Source organism: Branchiostoma belcheri, unplaced genomic scaffold (genome assembly GCF_001625305.1).
Source record: "Branchiostoma belcheri isolate BF01 breed outbred unplaced genomic scaffold, Haploidv18h27 scaffold90, whole genome shotgun sequence".
NCBI lineage: Eukaryota > Metazoa > Chordata > Leptocardii > Amphioxiformes > Branchiostomatidae > Branchiostoma > Branchiostoma belcheri.
This window is the reverse complement of record NW_017804576.1, coordinates 812,903-830,332: the sequence shown is the minus strand read 5'-3', so window position 1 is coordinate 830,332 and position 17,430 is coordinate 812,903. Positions and strand designations below refer to the sequence as shown.

At 43.4% G+C, this 17,430-nt stretch overlaps 2 protein-coding genes across 2 annotated transcripts in view; one reads left to right on the top strand and one right to left on the bottom strand.

The window, feature by feature from the left end:
* Nucleotides 1–4,396: 4,396 nt before the first annotated feature.
* The window catches only part of LOC109487964 (putative N-acetylated-alpha-linked acidic dipeptidase), a 27,935-nt gene continuing 14,901 nt past the window's right edge, over nt 4,397–17,430 (bottom strand). The window contains exons 9-18 of the mRNA XM_019792084.1: nt 14,261–14,380; nt 13,244–13,326; nt 12,217–12,280; nt 10,635–10,702; nt 9,530–9,621; nt 8,759–8,849; nt 7,213–7,462; nt 6,016–6,097; nt 5,389–5,481; nt 4,397–4,944 (exon numbers count right to left, since the gene is read on the bottom strand). Of these exons, the coding sequence (XP_019647643.1) occupies nt 4,746–4,944; nt 5,389–5,481; nt 6,016–6,097; nt 7,213–7,462; nt 8,759–8,849; nt 9,530–9,621; nt 10,635–10,702; nt 12,217–12,280; nt 13,244–13,326; nt 14,261–14,380 (1,142 nt within the window). The 3' untranslated portion in view covers nt 4,397–4,745. The remainder of the gene's footprint in view (nt 4,945–5,388; nt 5,482–6,015; nt 6,098–7,212; nt 7,463–8,758; nt 8,850–9,529; nt 9,622–10,634; nt 10,703–12,216; nt 12,281–13,243; nt 13,327–14,260; nt 14,381–17,430) is intronic.
* The window catches only part of LOC109487941, a 5,104-nt gene continuing 3,644 nt past the window's right edge, over nt 15,971–17,430 (top strand). The window contains exon 1 of the mRNA XM_019792043.1: nt 15,971–16,284. Within this exon, the coding sequence (XP_019647602.1) occupies nt 15,971–16,284 (314 nt within the window). The remainder of the gene's footprint in view (nt 16,285–17,430) is intronic.

Sequence of the window (17,430 nt, the reverse complement as noted above, 5' to 3'; positions counted from 1 at the left end):
GGCCTTGTGTTTGCAGTTGTGATCACCATACTGTTGTCTTACTTTGCAGGCAAGATTCTTACATTGCTTAAAAAATACACGCATTGTTTTACCTGCACCCCTAAATAGTTTTATCAGGCCGGTGAGTCACTGAGTAAAGAGACTCTATAGAGAGATTTGGCTGTGAATAAAACACTTGGTTGTATGAAAAGAGTCTCTTTACTCTGTTTTACTTGCAATTTTCATAGAGTATAATTACAATGTTAACTTCAATGTAAATTTCTTTTTGCGCCAAATGTGTGTTTTACGATGTTATTTGTTGTGTGTTTTTATTTTTGTATAAACCCTGAACGACTAGCCAATTTTGGCTAAAGAGTATCGCAATAAAGACAGAGACAACTTGGTATGCTGGATACTTGAAAATTTACTGGCAATTTCAAGAAAAAAATTGTAACCCGTAATGTATAGACATATCTTTTGGAAAACTCGTTTACATGCATTCTTATCTGCTATATAGTCTCTGTGTACGTAACCACTTACATTTTTTTCGATATAGCCAAAAACACGGAAATGGAAAAGAAATTTGTGGAGGTGGAAAAACGGAACAAGAAGACCGAGCTACGGGTAGCCGAACTGGAACGTTAGTAATTTATCACAGAACTTCCATCGACTTGTGTGTGTGTTGTAATTATGTGTTGGCGTCTTCGCAACAAACTTTGGCATCTCAAGGCAAGTGTAAAGGTACATGTACATACATGTATCGCACATCTAATGCTGTTTTTGTGTATATATATTTTTAGACTGCTTGCGGCGTCTTGATTCTATTCTCCGTGATCCCTTGTAAACTATTTCATAACTATCCCATACTAGCCATTCGCTCTTGTATTAGTTAGGTTAGCCTTATGGAAGTGTAGTTCATACTAGTAGATGTCATACAATTGTTGTGCAATAAAGTTATCATTGTATTTTCAGAGATGTGTGTTTCACCAAGGCAACCCAACTTTACGGGGCCTCCTGAAGAGAAGATGACCATGGGCCCAGTTGGCCCCGTGTCAACCGGGCCTCCTGAGCCTTCTGGGCCACCTGGCCCTCCAGGCAAAAAGGCGGCCATGGGGCCAGTTGGTCCCGTGTCTACCGGACCTCCTGGGCCACCTAGCCCTTCAGGACAGAAGGGGGCCATGGGGCCAGTTGGTCCCGTGTCTACCGGACCTCCTGGGCCACCTAGCCCTTCAGGACAGAAGGGGGCCATGGGGCCAGCTGGCCTTCCAGGAGAGAAGGGGGCCATGGGCCCAGTTTGCCCTGCGTCTGCCGGGCCTCCTGGCCCTCCTGGGCCACCAGGACAGAAGGGGGCCATGGGGCCAACTTGCGCTGCCGATGGAGGTGTGACATCCATTTTACTTTGAGCACAACGTTGAAAGATATCACCTTAGTCATAGACTGTCTGATGACCCATCTATCTATTTAATTGGTTATTTGTTTTTATCGTTGTATTTATATCATTCCCAAATAGAGGTCTTAGCATGTAAACACTTGGACAAGGATTATTAAACAGATTTTTGTTGTTAATTTGTTTTATAGTTGACTACATTAACTGATTATTAATTTGATTTCGAACTTACCTTATGTTACTTAATTAGGTTACTTTTATAATGTCAGTGATCACTCTGATTCGAACTCAGCTTATGTTACTTAATTATGTTGATTATTTTAAATTATTCAATTTATGTTAATATTGAGTTGAATTCTGTATATTTCTGTTGTTATAATTTTGAATTTTATGTGGACTCCAGGAAGAATAGTGGTCAGTTGAACACTAATGGAGATCTAATAAAAAAAATAAAAAAAACACATACAAAACGTTTTATTTCCCCCATGCAGGTTGTCCCAAAGATTATCAGAAGTGGCATGGAATCTGCTACAAGGTATTCAACACTCGTAAGATCTTCAGCGAAGCGGCCGCGACCTGTCGTCAAGACGGTGGCAACCTCACCATGCCCCGAGACGCTAAGACCAACGCTTTGCTGACTTCCCTGGCATATATAAGTCTTATTCGGAGCCGTATGTGGCTCGGCCTCTCCGATGAGCGCGAGGAAGGAGTGTTTGAGTGGGCGGACGGCACTCCCCTTGGAGCGTACACGCCGTGGGGTCCAGGAAAACCAGTTACAGGCAACAACGGCGCCCCCCAAGATTGCGTATTCATGTCGATTAAAATTGGCAAGTGGTTCGACACGGTTTGCCGTCAAAAGTATCGATTCATTTGCCAAGTCAAGCCAGGTACCACAAGCAAACACCGTTCCTAATAATCAAAGCTAAACACTACTTTGGAGAATGATATTATACATTGTTTTATATGGTGTTTGTGTGCATTGTATTGTATTGTATTTGCAGTCGTCATCATAGTTTATTGTACATAGCTATGTAAGACAAACTCACGTAATTCAGGGAAGGCATATCTGTGCTCTTCCTGCCAATATGTGTTTGAATTTGTGAGAAACAATAAAAAAACAATAAAGAAACAATAGTTAACTATTACAGCAAGGGTTTCGCACTTGCCGAATGTTTTAACCATTATTGCCACAAGTACAGAAGCAGTCGGAGACGTCCACATTTTACTAACGGCAACTTTGTTGTATCTGTTACAGTGTGTGCCTAGGAGACATGCCTGAGCGCTCACTGACGCTACTCCGATGATCCTAGACACATGCTGCTAGAAGCAGAGAGCATACACGAGACCTACAACGTAGCAGAGGAAAGAAGAGACACGGATATGGTAACCCTAGCCGGCATGAGAGATCCGATGATCCTCATCCTCAAATTCAACAACCTGAAAGTAAAGTACCAAGCATGGACATACGTAATTTTACTAGCAACCTGTTAATACTCGTAATTCTTTGAAAAACTTGTAATATAGCCTCATAGGCTGCGTCCCAACAGAACACTTTGTAACCATTGGCGATAGGCCATCGAGTCTTTGTTGAAATCGCTGTTGTTTTGTTTGTATACAAGGCTACAAGAGGCCACTTGTTAGCGCAAAAATGATTGTCTGAATGTAATAAATTTCTACTTAAGAGACTTGTCCTGACAATTATATAGTGTCTACCAGAGAAATGTTAATTAGCATGACATGAACTATTAGAATGAAGAACAAAAATGTAAGAGTAAAATGTCATCAACATTGAGTACCCATATGGTGAGAATTTTCTAGCCTTGTAGGACCTTTATCCTATCTAAAAAGTAAATTGATTGTCTAAACATAGGGAGATATGCACCCTAAATATAGCTGGACAAATGATCCACTGCAAGTTTAATGCACATACATGTATATCATTACCATCCAATAACTCATTACAATCTATGTAAATATTCTAAAAATTTACGTGCCGTATGAGGCAAAGCGTGACCAACATAATTGAAATACAAAATGTCTATATTAATAACAGACAGCAATATATGGATATTCTTAGAACTGTGATAAAGGAGAGAATCGTAATGTAGAATTCAGTGCTATACTTCGCTTCAGTAGTAAATATTAGTAGACTAGTAGAAAGCATCAGTTACATTCAAACGTCAAGAAGGATTAAAAACTAAAAAGAAATCCTTAACTAATCTACTTAGATTCAGACGCGATGTTACGCAAAAAGTACGCCATGTACAAAAGGTATTTGGAGCAAATAAAGGAATTTCGATTGGATGTTATTCCTTGGGCACTTACTCTGAGTTGCACTTATGTACTTTTGACAATTTGAGTTGACTTTGTGCACTTTTGACTCTTCTGTATCTATTATGTTATGTACAACTTTATATCAAGTTCTTTAATTTCGTTCGATGTTTCCAATCTGACCCTTTGACTCGGAGTTGGATTTATGTTTCTATGATTTCTGTACCTATGGTTATGTTCATGTTTATTCATTCATTCATTCATTCATTCATTCATTCTCCATCTTCTGACTGGCTGGTTTCAAATGGAACCCAGTATGAATACCGTAACAGTGTAACATAGTGTTAACAGAAAACCATCGGTACGAAACATACAAACTTAGAATACGATAATTAACATTGCGAAACAGCAAGCCAGACAGCTAAAAGACAAAACCTACGAGTCATCCACATTAAGATACAGGTCGCAAGACGTGCAAGGTGTACACTAGTATCTAGTAGCATGTAATTACATTCAAACACCTGCATTCGGAGTTTAAAACACAAAATGCCGGTTAACGCTTGGACCTTGTACACACACACACACACACACACACACACACACAGACACACAGACACACAGACACACACACACATATATATATATATATATATATATATATATATATATATATATAACGTTATATAAGCTTTATATATCGAAAGCTTCAGGTGAGAACACTTCTCTTCTATTGGAACAACTACATTGAAACAGCTAGAACAGGTTGTTGACCAGCGCGTTGGCAGCAGACTGTATGGTAAACGTGACGGCAAGCTGCCTCCTCACGAGCTCTACTGCTACTCTGCTGTCTATTTGACCAATTAATTTCTACTTTTCCAGCAACCAGAGGATTCTTGTAGATATAGTCTCAGTAGAAAAAAAGTAGGAATTGGCCAAATAGGCAGACGGCAGTCAGGGGAGTTGATCATGCTGCAGCTGAAGCAGTACAGATCAGATCGGCAAATTGTACTCCGTTAGCGGACCTTACAATTTTGTCTCTTAGGTCAATTTCTACTCTTTCCAGCTGCTTCTGAAGCTCCTGGCAGAAGCTAAGTCGTAGATGCTGTGCCTAGAACAGGTTGTTGACCAGCGTGTTGGCTGCAGACTGTACGGTGAACGTGGTGACGGCGAGCTGCCTCCTCACCAGCTCCCACCGCGCCGCCAGATCGGCCGGGTTAACGTTGTCGATGTCGAACAGGGCGTCGGCCAGGCCCGGGAAGGACTGCCCCGCGTAGCTGTTCACACTGCTGGGGGCAAACGCCACGTGTCTACAGGGTAAAACATGTAACCAGCTGTTAATCTACGTGGCCATAAAGCTACTATACCCAGTTTATGGTGTATGAATTTATTTAAAACAAATCCATTGACCGTGCGACTTGTTACTTGTTACATGATCGCCCACCCGGGCGTCCTGGCCCTACAGGACAGAAAAGGGCCATGGGGCGAGTTTGCCCTGCGTCTGCCGTTCGTCCTTGGCCACCTGGCCCGCTAGGACGTCGACTGAAGGGAGCCATGGGGCATCTAACGCATTGTTGCTGTAAGCGTTATTCAAAGGTATCTAGTGATGGTGCACCAACTACATGTAGTTAACTGTATGTACTTGGTGGTAGCGAACTCCACTCTACTATAGTTCTAGATAAAAGCGAGTTTTGACCACCTTGAACATTGGTTGATATCTCTGGCACTTGAAAGCATGACTAAGGCATAATTACCTGTACCAAGGCCTGTCAGGCAGTCCCAGGGGGTCAATGAAGGCACCTTCCAGCTTCATCAGGCGATCGTTCACAGCGCGGACTGCAAGGGGACTGAGAGGAGTACGGGATGTTTGTGTAACCACTGGCTTTAGTTTCAACCACTTAGGCCACACCAAGTAAATTTTATGGATGACGTCCGCGCGCGCATTGATTTTGGCCTGTTCCTAGAAAAAAACACAAGAAATTCCGCTTGATTTATCGCTGTTTTGATGATGAATAAAAGACTTCTTGCTTGTTACACTGTGTCACCTCATTCAAGTTGTGTCCTAACATTTGTCGTCTCTTAGTATATTTCTAGTCTCTTAGAATATTTCTAATTCATCTTGTTTTTTAGGGCCCTTCTTGTTTTTTTTTCGCCCTCTCGCATTAGATTTAGGATCTCCAAAGGACGTCATCCATAAAATTTACTTGGTGTGGCCTTACATGTATTAGACTAGATTATCATATAGCCGGGTGACTTTGTCCCGTCAGAAGGCTCCATTCAACATATGGCTTATGACGCCGTAATGTCACACATACAGTCAAAACAGATCATTATCAAAGACCACAGAATTAAGTCATGATTATTCATATGTCTCTACTCACTTTAATTTGTCCACAGTTCCAAGGCTCTGGTGGAAAGTTGTAGTAGCCCTGGTGAAGTTTGCTATTGCTGACTCAAGGTGCTCTGTATGGAAACAATTACAGACTTCTTCGTTTTGCAGGGAAAGGTTGGAAAAGGTGAAATTAAAGCGGATGAAAAGGATCCGAGCACAATTGTTTTCTTATTGCCTATCAGTTTATATAGTTTTGATCTCTTGTGTCAGTCGAAAGAGAAGGATGCTTTTGACCTGTTATCACAACAAATAAACATGTATGTGTGAACGAGGCGCAAGTTTTGGTCACTGCGAATATATATTTCTTGTAATTCTGTACTACGCAACGCCTTACATTTTACAAAACTTTTTCGGTGGCCCTCCCCCCTCCAGGCCGATTTTTTTCGATGGCCCTCCCCTCGGTTAAAATATTTTTCGGTCTTCTGTGATTCCACCGGCAAAATCAAACTGCCCATGAAGAAAAATAAGGACTGGCTTCTGTGCTGTGACTCAGTCAGAGAGAAGCCATACCCTTTGGCGTTTGCGTGAGACTCTGAGACTAACTAGCCTGGATTCTTAGTAGATTGTTTAAGGGGCATACACAGGCCATCTCCTCGGTTCCATGGATAGCCTGGGTGCCAGGCTGTTGTCAGGGCCAGTAGACAGGCTAGCTCCTCGGCTCCAGGGCTAGCCTGGGTGCCAGACTGTTGCCAGGGCCAGTAGACAGGCTAGCTCCTCGGCTCCAGGGCTAGTCTGGGTGCCAGACTGTTGCCAGGGCCAGTATACAGACCTGCCCCTCGGCTCCAGGGCCAACATGCCCCCAAGGAAATTTTACCACAGCCCCCACAGTTAGAAGCTGGCCAACTCGAGGTAGGGGCATATGTTTCTTCCAAAGTATTTCCGAAGGGATTAGTATCACCTAGGGTGCTACAAAGCCGTAGAGGAGCCATATACCCATTGGAGTTTGCGTGTAGCTCAGACTAAGTAGCCTGTCTGCCAGACCATTGCCAGGGCCTACGACGGCCAGCTCCTTGGCTCCAGGGTGCTATGTACATGGTACTATGGGTATGGCCTTGGTGCCATCCTTCATAGTTACTGTTGCTGGCTGGGTTAAGGTTAGCCAGTGACATGTGCAGTAGGGAGCCGACGGTAAGTACGGAGGATGGCATTCAGGATATATAAGTCTTGCATCCAGGCTGAGACTGACCTAAGCCGATGCTTTGCGCCGCCAGTCTGGAGCCGTGCTCGTCTCGAAGCTCGTCCATCATCTTCTGCAGAGTTTCGGCGTAGTCCCGCACGTCCAGCGGCAGTACCAGGGCGTCCGCTAGGGTGACCGCCATCTCCCCCCACAGCCGCCCCACCGACTGGTGCACCGTCCAGTCAGGGTCGATGAACCGGTCTGGCAGATCGAAGGTCTCGTAGGCGGAGTGGTACAGGGGGTAGCCGAAACCAAAGGCCTGTGGAGAGAATTATCATGATTCTAGATGGTTCTGCAGGGCATGTGTGTGTGTGTGTGTGTGTGTGTGTGTGTGTGTGTGTGTGTGTGTGTGTGTGTGTGTGTGTGTGTGTGTGTGTGTGTGTGTGTGTGTGTATCAGGCATATGCTTGTACCTGAGCTTACATAGTTATAATGGCATAGCTTGTGCGCAATTGGTGTAATTTAAAAGACCTATTTTTTTTCTGAATTAGGCCATGTTGATTTGATTATATGGATGACATCCTCCGGGAGCCCCAAAACTGATGCGCGCGTGCGAATAAAAAAAAGTGTTGCAAAAAAAAAGTTCTTTTCATTATCAAATCTACGTGGTCATGAGGGTTGAGCAAATGGCACAGAATATGGTTTGGCGAATAATCTAGTCTTCAAGTTCATTTCTTTACAATTTCGTCTTTTTTCGTTTGATTTTGGCATTCTACGACATTGGTATTGTTTTTATTAATTTTTTTTGTAACTTATGGTAAAATTAATGCGCGCGCGGATGTCATCCATATAATCAAATCAACATGGCCTTATAGTTTATAGGAGCGTTATATGGGCAGCCACATACAACTTAGTATTTGCGGGGTCTATGTCGCTTGCCATGTTGGATGCCGCGATGCCGCATGCTGGAAAAATGGGGCGTACGTAGTCACTCCCAGAGCCCAACTTGTTTATTCTTGGGGAAAACACACCCTTCGTTAAGGTACATGTAGTGCATGTTTAAAAATTTGTCTGTGAAGAAGCAGTTCATACAGAATCAAGCTGCAATGAACAATGCAATTGGAAGACAGAAGAAAAATGTCCAGACTATGCATGATGTACAAAATGACTAATAAACTGGTGGACGTCCAAACTATTAAGTACCCAATACCAGCCCAGAAGAGAACAGGAAATATCCATGCCTTCAAGTACCAGAGTTGTCAACCGAGGATTGATTCTTTCTTGATTCTTCCTCACTGTCACCAAATGCAGTAGGGGCATTGTCATTGGATAGCTTTAAACAATGTCTAGAGTTAGAAGTTCAAGGGTTAGGTGTAACAAGTCGATCGGTGTAATATAGCCAGCTGCCGCCGTGCCGCGTGCCTGCGAAGCTGGTGTGTTACGCCGAAAGGCAGTTATACCGGCTACACAGATACAGAAGCTGGTGTGTTACGCCGAAGGGCGGTTATACCGGCTATACAGATACAGAAGCTGGTGTGTTACGCCGAAAGGCGGTTATACCGGCTATACAGATACAGAGTTACAGAGTAACGGAGATTCTGTATACCGTAACTTACTGGGTCTATGTCGTTCCACATGTCGAGCGCCGTGATGCCAGCATGCTGGAAAAACGGGGTGAAGTCAGTCCCGGACCCCAACCTGCCGATTCTTCAATTGGGGATGATACGAAAATGTTCTCAAAAGAAGGCAACACTTTCTCGAGGCATCCGTGTACAACAACACATGTAAATAGCAAAGTTCTTTTATCACAACCATTTATTTTTTACGAGCCGACGTTTCGATGACCGTCTGTCATCTTCATCAGGGCAATTCTGACTGGTTTGCTGTACACGGACGCTAGATGTTACTTGGTGCATAGTGCACTGAAGGTGTTACATGGGTCACAGTGCACAAGACGTGGTGACGGCACACTCAAGTTTTTTCAACTTATATCAATGCCGCCACCAACACAGGGGACAAATACACGACAGGACAATGCTCATTTTCACCTGAGCGAATTGAGGAAAGTTGTGTAAATTGCCTTTCCCAAGGGCACAAGATCGGTGGCATGTCAGGACTCGAACCCGGGGCCTCTGGTTCCGAGTCGAGAACGCTGCCGCTACACCACACGACCCCACAAAAAAGACCTGTTATTGCAAGACCCGGCAAGAGGATAATCTCCAAGCAGATCCTACGGTGTCAAGACTGTATCCATTGGCCTGAGGAGTGTCCATTAGAAACCGGGGCCTAATGCAAGGGCACTCCTCAGTCCTACGGATACTGTATTGCCACCGTAGGATCTGCTTGGAGATAAGCAAAAGGACACAGCCAGAGCCAGGTGAACTCACTTCGGGCGCGTGTCGGGGTTGCCCTCTTCCTCCGGTCGCTTCAGTCGCCACGTGTCGTACAGGCTTTTACTGGGCTCGTGCGGGTCTGGTACCTGGGGTAGATAGAAGGTTTTAAAGGTTGAATTTTTCCTTTTAATTAATCCGTATCTGGGCGTCACATTGAGAAGCAGTCTGAAATGGGGTACACGTGGTAGTAATATTACAAACTAGGGCCGTGTTTAAGTGAAGTCACCCAAGGCGCTTTACATATGGTTTACCCCGATGCCGGTTTCAAGTGGCTCCATCTGAACGCTCCGAAATTACATTGAAAGCAATCTCGATCCCAAGCCACTTCTAGAGGTGGTTTCGAATCGGTTTTCCCGTATCGCGATTTGCGTCTGAACGCAATGTGATTTCAATGTAACTTCGCCTGGTCATGGATTACGGGGTGCTATTTCTTTATATGCAATACCAACTTTTACGTGGCAGCAACTTAAAGAGCAGTAATGGTCAAATAATGTGTCCGTTCTAGGGCGAGCTTCACCGCCTCTGGCGGGACCACGTCGGCATTCGGCCGAGATACGCCGGGAGGGGGGCATCAGCAAGCAGGTAGTTGACCCCTGACATTAATAACACGCCACCTTGCGTGTTATCATCAAATAGCAATAAATGTAGCTCGAGCGAATTGTGATCGGACACGGTTTCACAGGAGTGTGTGGCACGTGGACCAGATGTGAGGAATGTGAGTTACCCGAATCGCGGTTTGGGTGACTTCACTTAAATACGGCCTAGATTTCCCCGACATCATACCTTCGCCAAATGATGTTAATCTTTATGACTGACAATTTGTAGATTATTCTCCCTGATTGTGCAAACAGGATCCTCATTTTCATGAATTACATCAATTTATCATATTCTCAACCAAAAGACAGATATATTAACAAACAATGCTATTCTAGCATTTCCTCAGTAAAGGTAAACAGTATGCATTTGCTTTGCAAATGTTACCTTTCTAGTTGTGATTTATAACTGCTGAGGGTGTTGAGTAGTTTGTTTACAAAAGGATGACAGATTTTCCTGTCTCTGGCATCAAATATATCTTTTGTATGGCTCTACAAAATCTCACCTTTTTTGCCGCTTCTCGGATTAGGCTGTGCAAAATTGGACTCGCCCACATCGCTATTGAGAAGTTTCCTGGGAACGATTCATTTTATATCAGAACCAGCTGTGACTATGTTACAAAACCTCGACAGGGCCTCATCAAAACGTTTGATGTTTTAATGAATGAATGAAGACCTTTATTGTACAAACATACCCACTGAGTTAGGTACAAAGGTTAACTTGAATAGACAAATATATACACTACAAGATCAATCTAGTAGTAGTACTACAGTCCGTTACATAATTTCGACTTCTCTTCGCTTCTCTGTGATGTTGAAAAGATATTAAAGAACATACAATTTTAAGGATCGGGGGCTTGTCTAAGTTCATTAAAAATGTGAATTTGTCTGTATTACTTAGGTGTGTAAAGTGGGGAAACATCGATGTTTCCCCACTTTACACACCTGTTATATAGAGCTAGTGACCCGCTCTCTGGGGAATGTACAATGACAATGTAACTATTCGTATCATGTGCAATATTTTATGTCCTTTTGACCGTTTTACGAGTTCAAATTTGGGTCACCGATGGTCATTGGAACAGAACGCATGTTTCATTTAGGGTCACCAGTGGACATGTATTGATGACCTGGGTTATGCGGGAATGGGAGCCTCCTGATTGGTCGACGTTTTCCGGCTATATGACAGTGTCTTTTCATATGAAAAGTCAGAAAAAGGCAACGTTCACGATAAGTCCGTTCTTCAAGGAAATGAAAAGAAACCTACAGTGGGCCTCACTGGAAGACAGAAGAAAGATGTCGAGACTATGCATGATGTACAAAATGACTAATAAACTGGTGGATGTCCCAACTACTAAGTACCTAATACCGGCCCAGAAGAGAACAAGAAATAGCCATGCCTTCAAGTACCAGAGTTATCAACCATGGATTGAGGTGTTCAAGAATTCATTCTTTCCTAGAAATATTGTAGAGTGGAACTCACTGTCACCAAGTACAGTAGGGGCATTGTCAATAGATAGCTTTAAACAAAGTCTAGAGCTAGAAGTTCAAGGGTTAGGTGTAACAAGTCGATCGGTGTAATATAGCCAGCTGCCGCCGCGCCGCGTGCCTGCGAAGCTGGTGTGTTACGCCGAAAGGCGGTTATACCGGCTATACAGATACAGATGTATGTTGATGGTTCTTTGGCTCTTCGGGGCCAAAAACGTAACTAATTGCCAACGTGTTAATGGTAGTGTCAGACTACATGTATACATACTTCGAAATTTCTTTGTCTGTGAGTGTATGTAAGGCCACACTGACTTAATTTTATGGATGACATCCTCTGAAGACCCCCAAACTAGTGCGCGCGGGCGAATAAAAAAAATCCGGCCCAAAATAAAAATGATACTTAACCACAGGAATACAAAACTGGTATTGTGAATTTGCTAACTACCATGGACTACCCAGAGCCAGAGCCCCGGAGGACGTGATTTTTTTTTTTTTTGAGAACAGGCGAAAATCAATGCGCGCGCGGATGTCATCCATAAAATTAAGTCGGTGTGGCCTAACAAAGATATAAATGCAGTCATGACTCTTCTGTCTTTGCCCTACCAGCGGCCGCAGAGTCGCAGTTGAGGTACGCCACAGTCCGTTCTTGGAGACTTCTGATGTAATCCTGAAAACAGTGACAAAATCAATGACTTGTTTAAAGTTAAAACTTTTGGTCCAACACAAAAAAAACTCTCACCTAGAGCTTTCGACCAGTCACTCTGGTCTTCCTCAGTAGACTGACCCAGTGAAGCTTGTCATGTGGCTTCTTTGAACCGCGACGTGGGCCGACATCGCCTACAAGATACCTTTGACCCAGTGTTGACGTCACACTTCAAAGAAGCCATGTGACAAGCCTCACTGGGTCAGTCTACTGAGGAAGACCAGAGTGACCGGTCGAAAGCTCTAGGTGCGAAAATTTTTTGTGTTGGACCAAACGTTTTAACTTTAAACATGAAACTACCAACACAGATGAACTTTCATGATATGACTGTATTACTTGTGTTTACACTCTATAATGTTTTCTATCATAATAGTTCCTGGTACATTCAATTTTTGGATTTAAAGAACAATCCCCTTTTCTTTGAAAGCAGGTTGTTTTCTGCAATAACAAGGTATTAACCAGTGGCAAAGCTTACGAAGTGAATATTGGATCGATGGCTAATAGATACTGATTGACCAATGGTTAACGTCTTGTCACTGTACGATCTGCTTGAAGATGGAAAACATGTGAAGAGGCGAGTAGTTTTCAATACACCATGGTGGAAACATACTACTAATGAACAGTTATATGGTTCGCTACCAAATGTAACTACAGTAGTTAAATGTCGACGCTCGACGACTAAGCTTGGTCGGTCATGTTGTACGTAGTGAAGAACCAGCCAGTAGGCTTCTACATTGGAACCCTGATACAAAGAGAAGAATTGGACGTCCAAACATAACAGTTAAGAAACGTATAGAAACTGAAACAGGCTTGGAGGGCCAGGAACTTATCTCTGCGATGAATGACAAACAGTTCTGGAGATTGAACTTTGTATATTGCTCCACCTCTTCGGAGGATGATAGATGATGATGATGATGAAGAGGCTACCTCTACAAACTCCGTAGAGCCGATCAGGCCCTGCTCTTCCGCTCCCCAGCTGCCGAACACGAGAGTCCGACGTGGTCTCCAGCCTGGAAAATTAAAACATGATTGTCCTGTAAAACTCACACGCCCTATTTTGTTTCTCTTATCTTGCTTTTCAATGAAAATAAGATTACTTTAAAAAAGCAGATAGCCTTGCACCCTAATCTGCATGATACGCTGGATACTACCTTTTTTTTATATTCCAACATGTAATCACAAGACGTGGTGGCGGCACACTCAGGTTTTTTTTTCAATTTATATTAATGCCGAAACCAACATAGGGGACAATACAATACTCGTTTTCACCTGAGCGAAGTGAGGAAAGTCGTGTAAAGTGCCTTTCCCAAGGGCACAAGATCGTTGGGATGTCAGGACTCGAACCCGGGACCTCTTGGTTCCGAGTCGAGCACTCTGCCGCTACGCCACACGACCCCACCTTGCTACTGTAGGATCTGCCCTGCTGACAGCGTTCCCGCCAGCCTGTCTCATTAGTGCGTCCAAATATTTTTGGCCCGGGGGCGGGAGGGGGGTCCGGGGGCATGCTCCACAGGGAAATTTTGGACTTTAAAACCTCAAATAACGCAATTTCCCTTATTCTGAGGGGCAAAATGAGAATGTTTGTCGGCCTCTCCTTTTACCGCCACCGCTGTATCATCGGTGCGACTGCCCTCTTCCCTAAACTTGTTTACTTCTCGCATACGTATTCTAGTCCAATGTTTTGAGCTTCGTGGCTACTGATTGAGTTTGGGAGGTCTTACATCGTGAGAAATAATGTAATAATATTAAACCCCCTGCAGTTGTTGTGTTTGGATGAAAATAAAGCAAAGACAGGTAGCATGAAGTTCTTGGAACCGTGCATCTCTTTATCCTGGAGTCCAGCCTTGTTAGCTTTAGGTCACTGCCCAAGATCTGGCGGGTTAGCAGATCTTGGGGGAGCGGACTAAAGCTAACAAAGCTGGACTCCAGGCTAGCGTTTCTTACCCTCAGCCTTGAGTTTGCCCAAGGCTCTGCCGAGTTCCAGCATCACGGCGGTCCCGCTGGACGGGTCCACACTGCCGTACACCCAGGCGTCGTGATGGTTCCCCACTATCACGTACCGGTCTGAAACATATCATCACTTCAATCAATCAATCAATCAAAAATGGTTTATTGCTAAAAATCACGAACATTGCAGCAGAGAGCTGATTTGCGTTCAAGGATGTACAATCATTTTAAAAACGTTAACAACTACTTTAATCTCGGAGTCCAATTGTCGTAGTAGAATTGCACATTGAAAAATATTTACACGATATGACGTACATTTAGCGTTAGTGAAATTCAAATTTTGCTCATTGTGATGATATTTGGTATGCAGGTAAGTCTTAGGAAGACGAAGGTCAAGGTCAAATATGGGCCTCCTGGTCGATGACCTTGGTACACTACTGCAGCAGAGCTTCCGGTCCGGTTTTTGTATCTTTTGTCCTGAACATGCTATGGCCTTGACTTTTTGATGACAGATAGCTTTTTCTGTCAGGAATAAGTGGTGTGGGTTTGGTCCCCCTAGCAGCTTGTTCTGGAACTGCAGGGGACCTTCGGGCGAAATCTTTAAAAGCCAATAAGTCCAGATAGGAACAACATATTTTCATCATTTTTGGTAGGTAGGTAGCTGAGAGAGAGATGTACATACTTAAATGCAAATTATGCAAATGAGGACTTTATTTGCATGATTAATGAGGAAATTCTATAATTACAGTGTTTTACATTATAGTGCTTTCATACATGTAATGTATGTAACCTATGGCAGAATCAACATCAACAGATGCTAATTATGCAAATGATGATCTAATTTGTATAATTGATGCGAAAATTATATGATTTCTTAATGGTGAATGATGGGACTGTCATACTTGGGACATCTGTAAGTTAATCAAAAGTTAACATCACGATGCATATATTATGTTAATTCAGAGGTCATTTGCATAATTAAAGAATACATTTACATTTACATATCAAGCCCATATTTCATGGAGGTATGAGATCTCGGAACTTTTGGTTACTAGGGTTACACAACATAAACATTGACAGTTTGACACCATATACGACACTACAATTCAAACGTTGACATTTGAGCTAGGTTACAATTATATTAGGGGTAGAAAACATTAGCATAGACCAACGGTCTGTATGGTGTATAAGAGTAGAGTAGAGAAGATTGTACAGTGTATTACCCTGAGTAGAGTATATTTTTGGGGATGGTAGGAATTCGGGTGTCCATTTGTGGCCGCTCACCAATATACTGTAATTTCTGGTTGTATAGATGTGGTATGCATATAAGGTAATACCAGCAAGATTTGCCGAACACCGGGCCACCTGAAAAACTCCAAATGGTAGAATGATCAAATCAAAGACGACAGTGGCACATAGAGACACAGTGGTGGCAGCGAAGAATCAGACTACAATAGGAAGCAATAGGCCCTGGCCCTAGCACTTAAGTCTTACGCTGGTAGACAGGCTACCTGATATGTTTACGGGTATTTCCGAACCTTTTGTGTATTTTACCTTTGACCTATGCATTAACAGATGACGTAATGTTGACACAAGCAGTGTGAAACCTGTGCCTGTTCAAGCCAGGTACATAGAACTAAGAAAGGGCAACTGTGCCCGTGAAGACAAAGATTTTTAGAGAAATTTTCTTAGCGTAGAATGCCCGCCATGTTGCGGGTGTGTGAGAAACTCCGTGAGGCGGACGATAAGGGCAGGAGGTACGGACTAGCCCGGGCGGAGACAGGCTACCTCCGTGCCCTGGTGAACGCCATGGCCGACACGGACAGGCTGGCGGAAGTGGAGCTGCTCAAAACTCTGGGAGACGTGAACGTGGAGAAGGGAAGACTCGGGAAGGACGTGGGGAAGTTCAACACAGCCTTGGCGCTTTACATTGCTGCTATGGTACGGTGTTACCATGAAGAACAGGCAGATGGCATAGAACACCGCTACCACTACACGGAGAGGCTTTTACAAGGGGTGTCGTCACAGGGTAAGGAACAGCCAACAGAAGACAAGGATACGACTTCACCTGCAAAGGTAGCGGCAAAGTTTCAAGCCCTGGACAAAAGACGGGCTACCGGAGGTAACACAGACTCTTTGCTGGTTGGATATGCACAGGTGATGGTAGAGGCGATAGTAAGCGACAACAGCATGTTAGAAACAGAAGCGATCAAGAGTCTGGGTGACGTGTACCTGAAAAGAGGAACAGAAACTGGAGACACTAGAAACTTGACCAGAGCTACTGCTCTGTACAACAGGGCACTGTCGCGGTGTCACAACGTTCATGGAACAGTTGTCATTGTTCACCGCTTACTGCACACCGCAAAAATCAGGCAAGACATCACCACAACAAGAAACAAGGTGAGAGAACTTAGCTATACTTTGGGGAATCATGATAAGTTAGAGTTGATATTAGCTTCAAAAGATTATATATTTACCCTAGCCTATTGTGATGGCTTAGTTTAGCTGACAAAGTTATGATTTTAGTATTATACAGACTTTAAAAGTCTGTATATTTTAGGTAATATAGTTCAAGAAGCTGAGAATATTTTTTATATGTTTTTTGCTCTACTACGTCATTGTAGTCTATTGTGCCAAATGGGTCAAGTCAGGTCCTTTACCTTTGACAATTGCTAAAAGTTTGATTGTGCATTAGATAACACTAGTATACACCTGTTTATCATTCATGACTTCTTATCGGGTGTTGTAGAGGTCAGCACGTACGGAACATGGTGACCTTTCACGTATCCAGTAGCGTCCTTGACCTTTGACCACTTGTGCAATCTACTGTACGACCTGTCAAACATTTACGTCTTATGGGTTCTTGCAGAGGTCAACACGTTCGCAAAAACAACAGGACGTGAGAGGACGGAAGGGCCACTTCTCTCCCTTCTCAGCTGCGCCCTCTAGCGAAGTAACCACCAGTCAAGAGGACGACGACATGTTAGTGCTTTTATGTCTGATATGTTAAATGTTGCTAATTCTTGCAAATCAAATAAACTCTTTAATGAATATGAACATGGGGCTTTAATGTCAGATATAAATTGTTGTGAATTGGTTAATCAAAATAACTCTTTCATGAACAAGAACATTGGACCATTTGTATTCCCTGCTTTAGTGAATTTTTG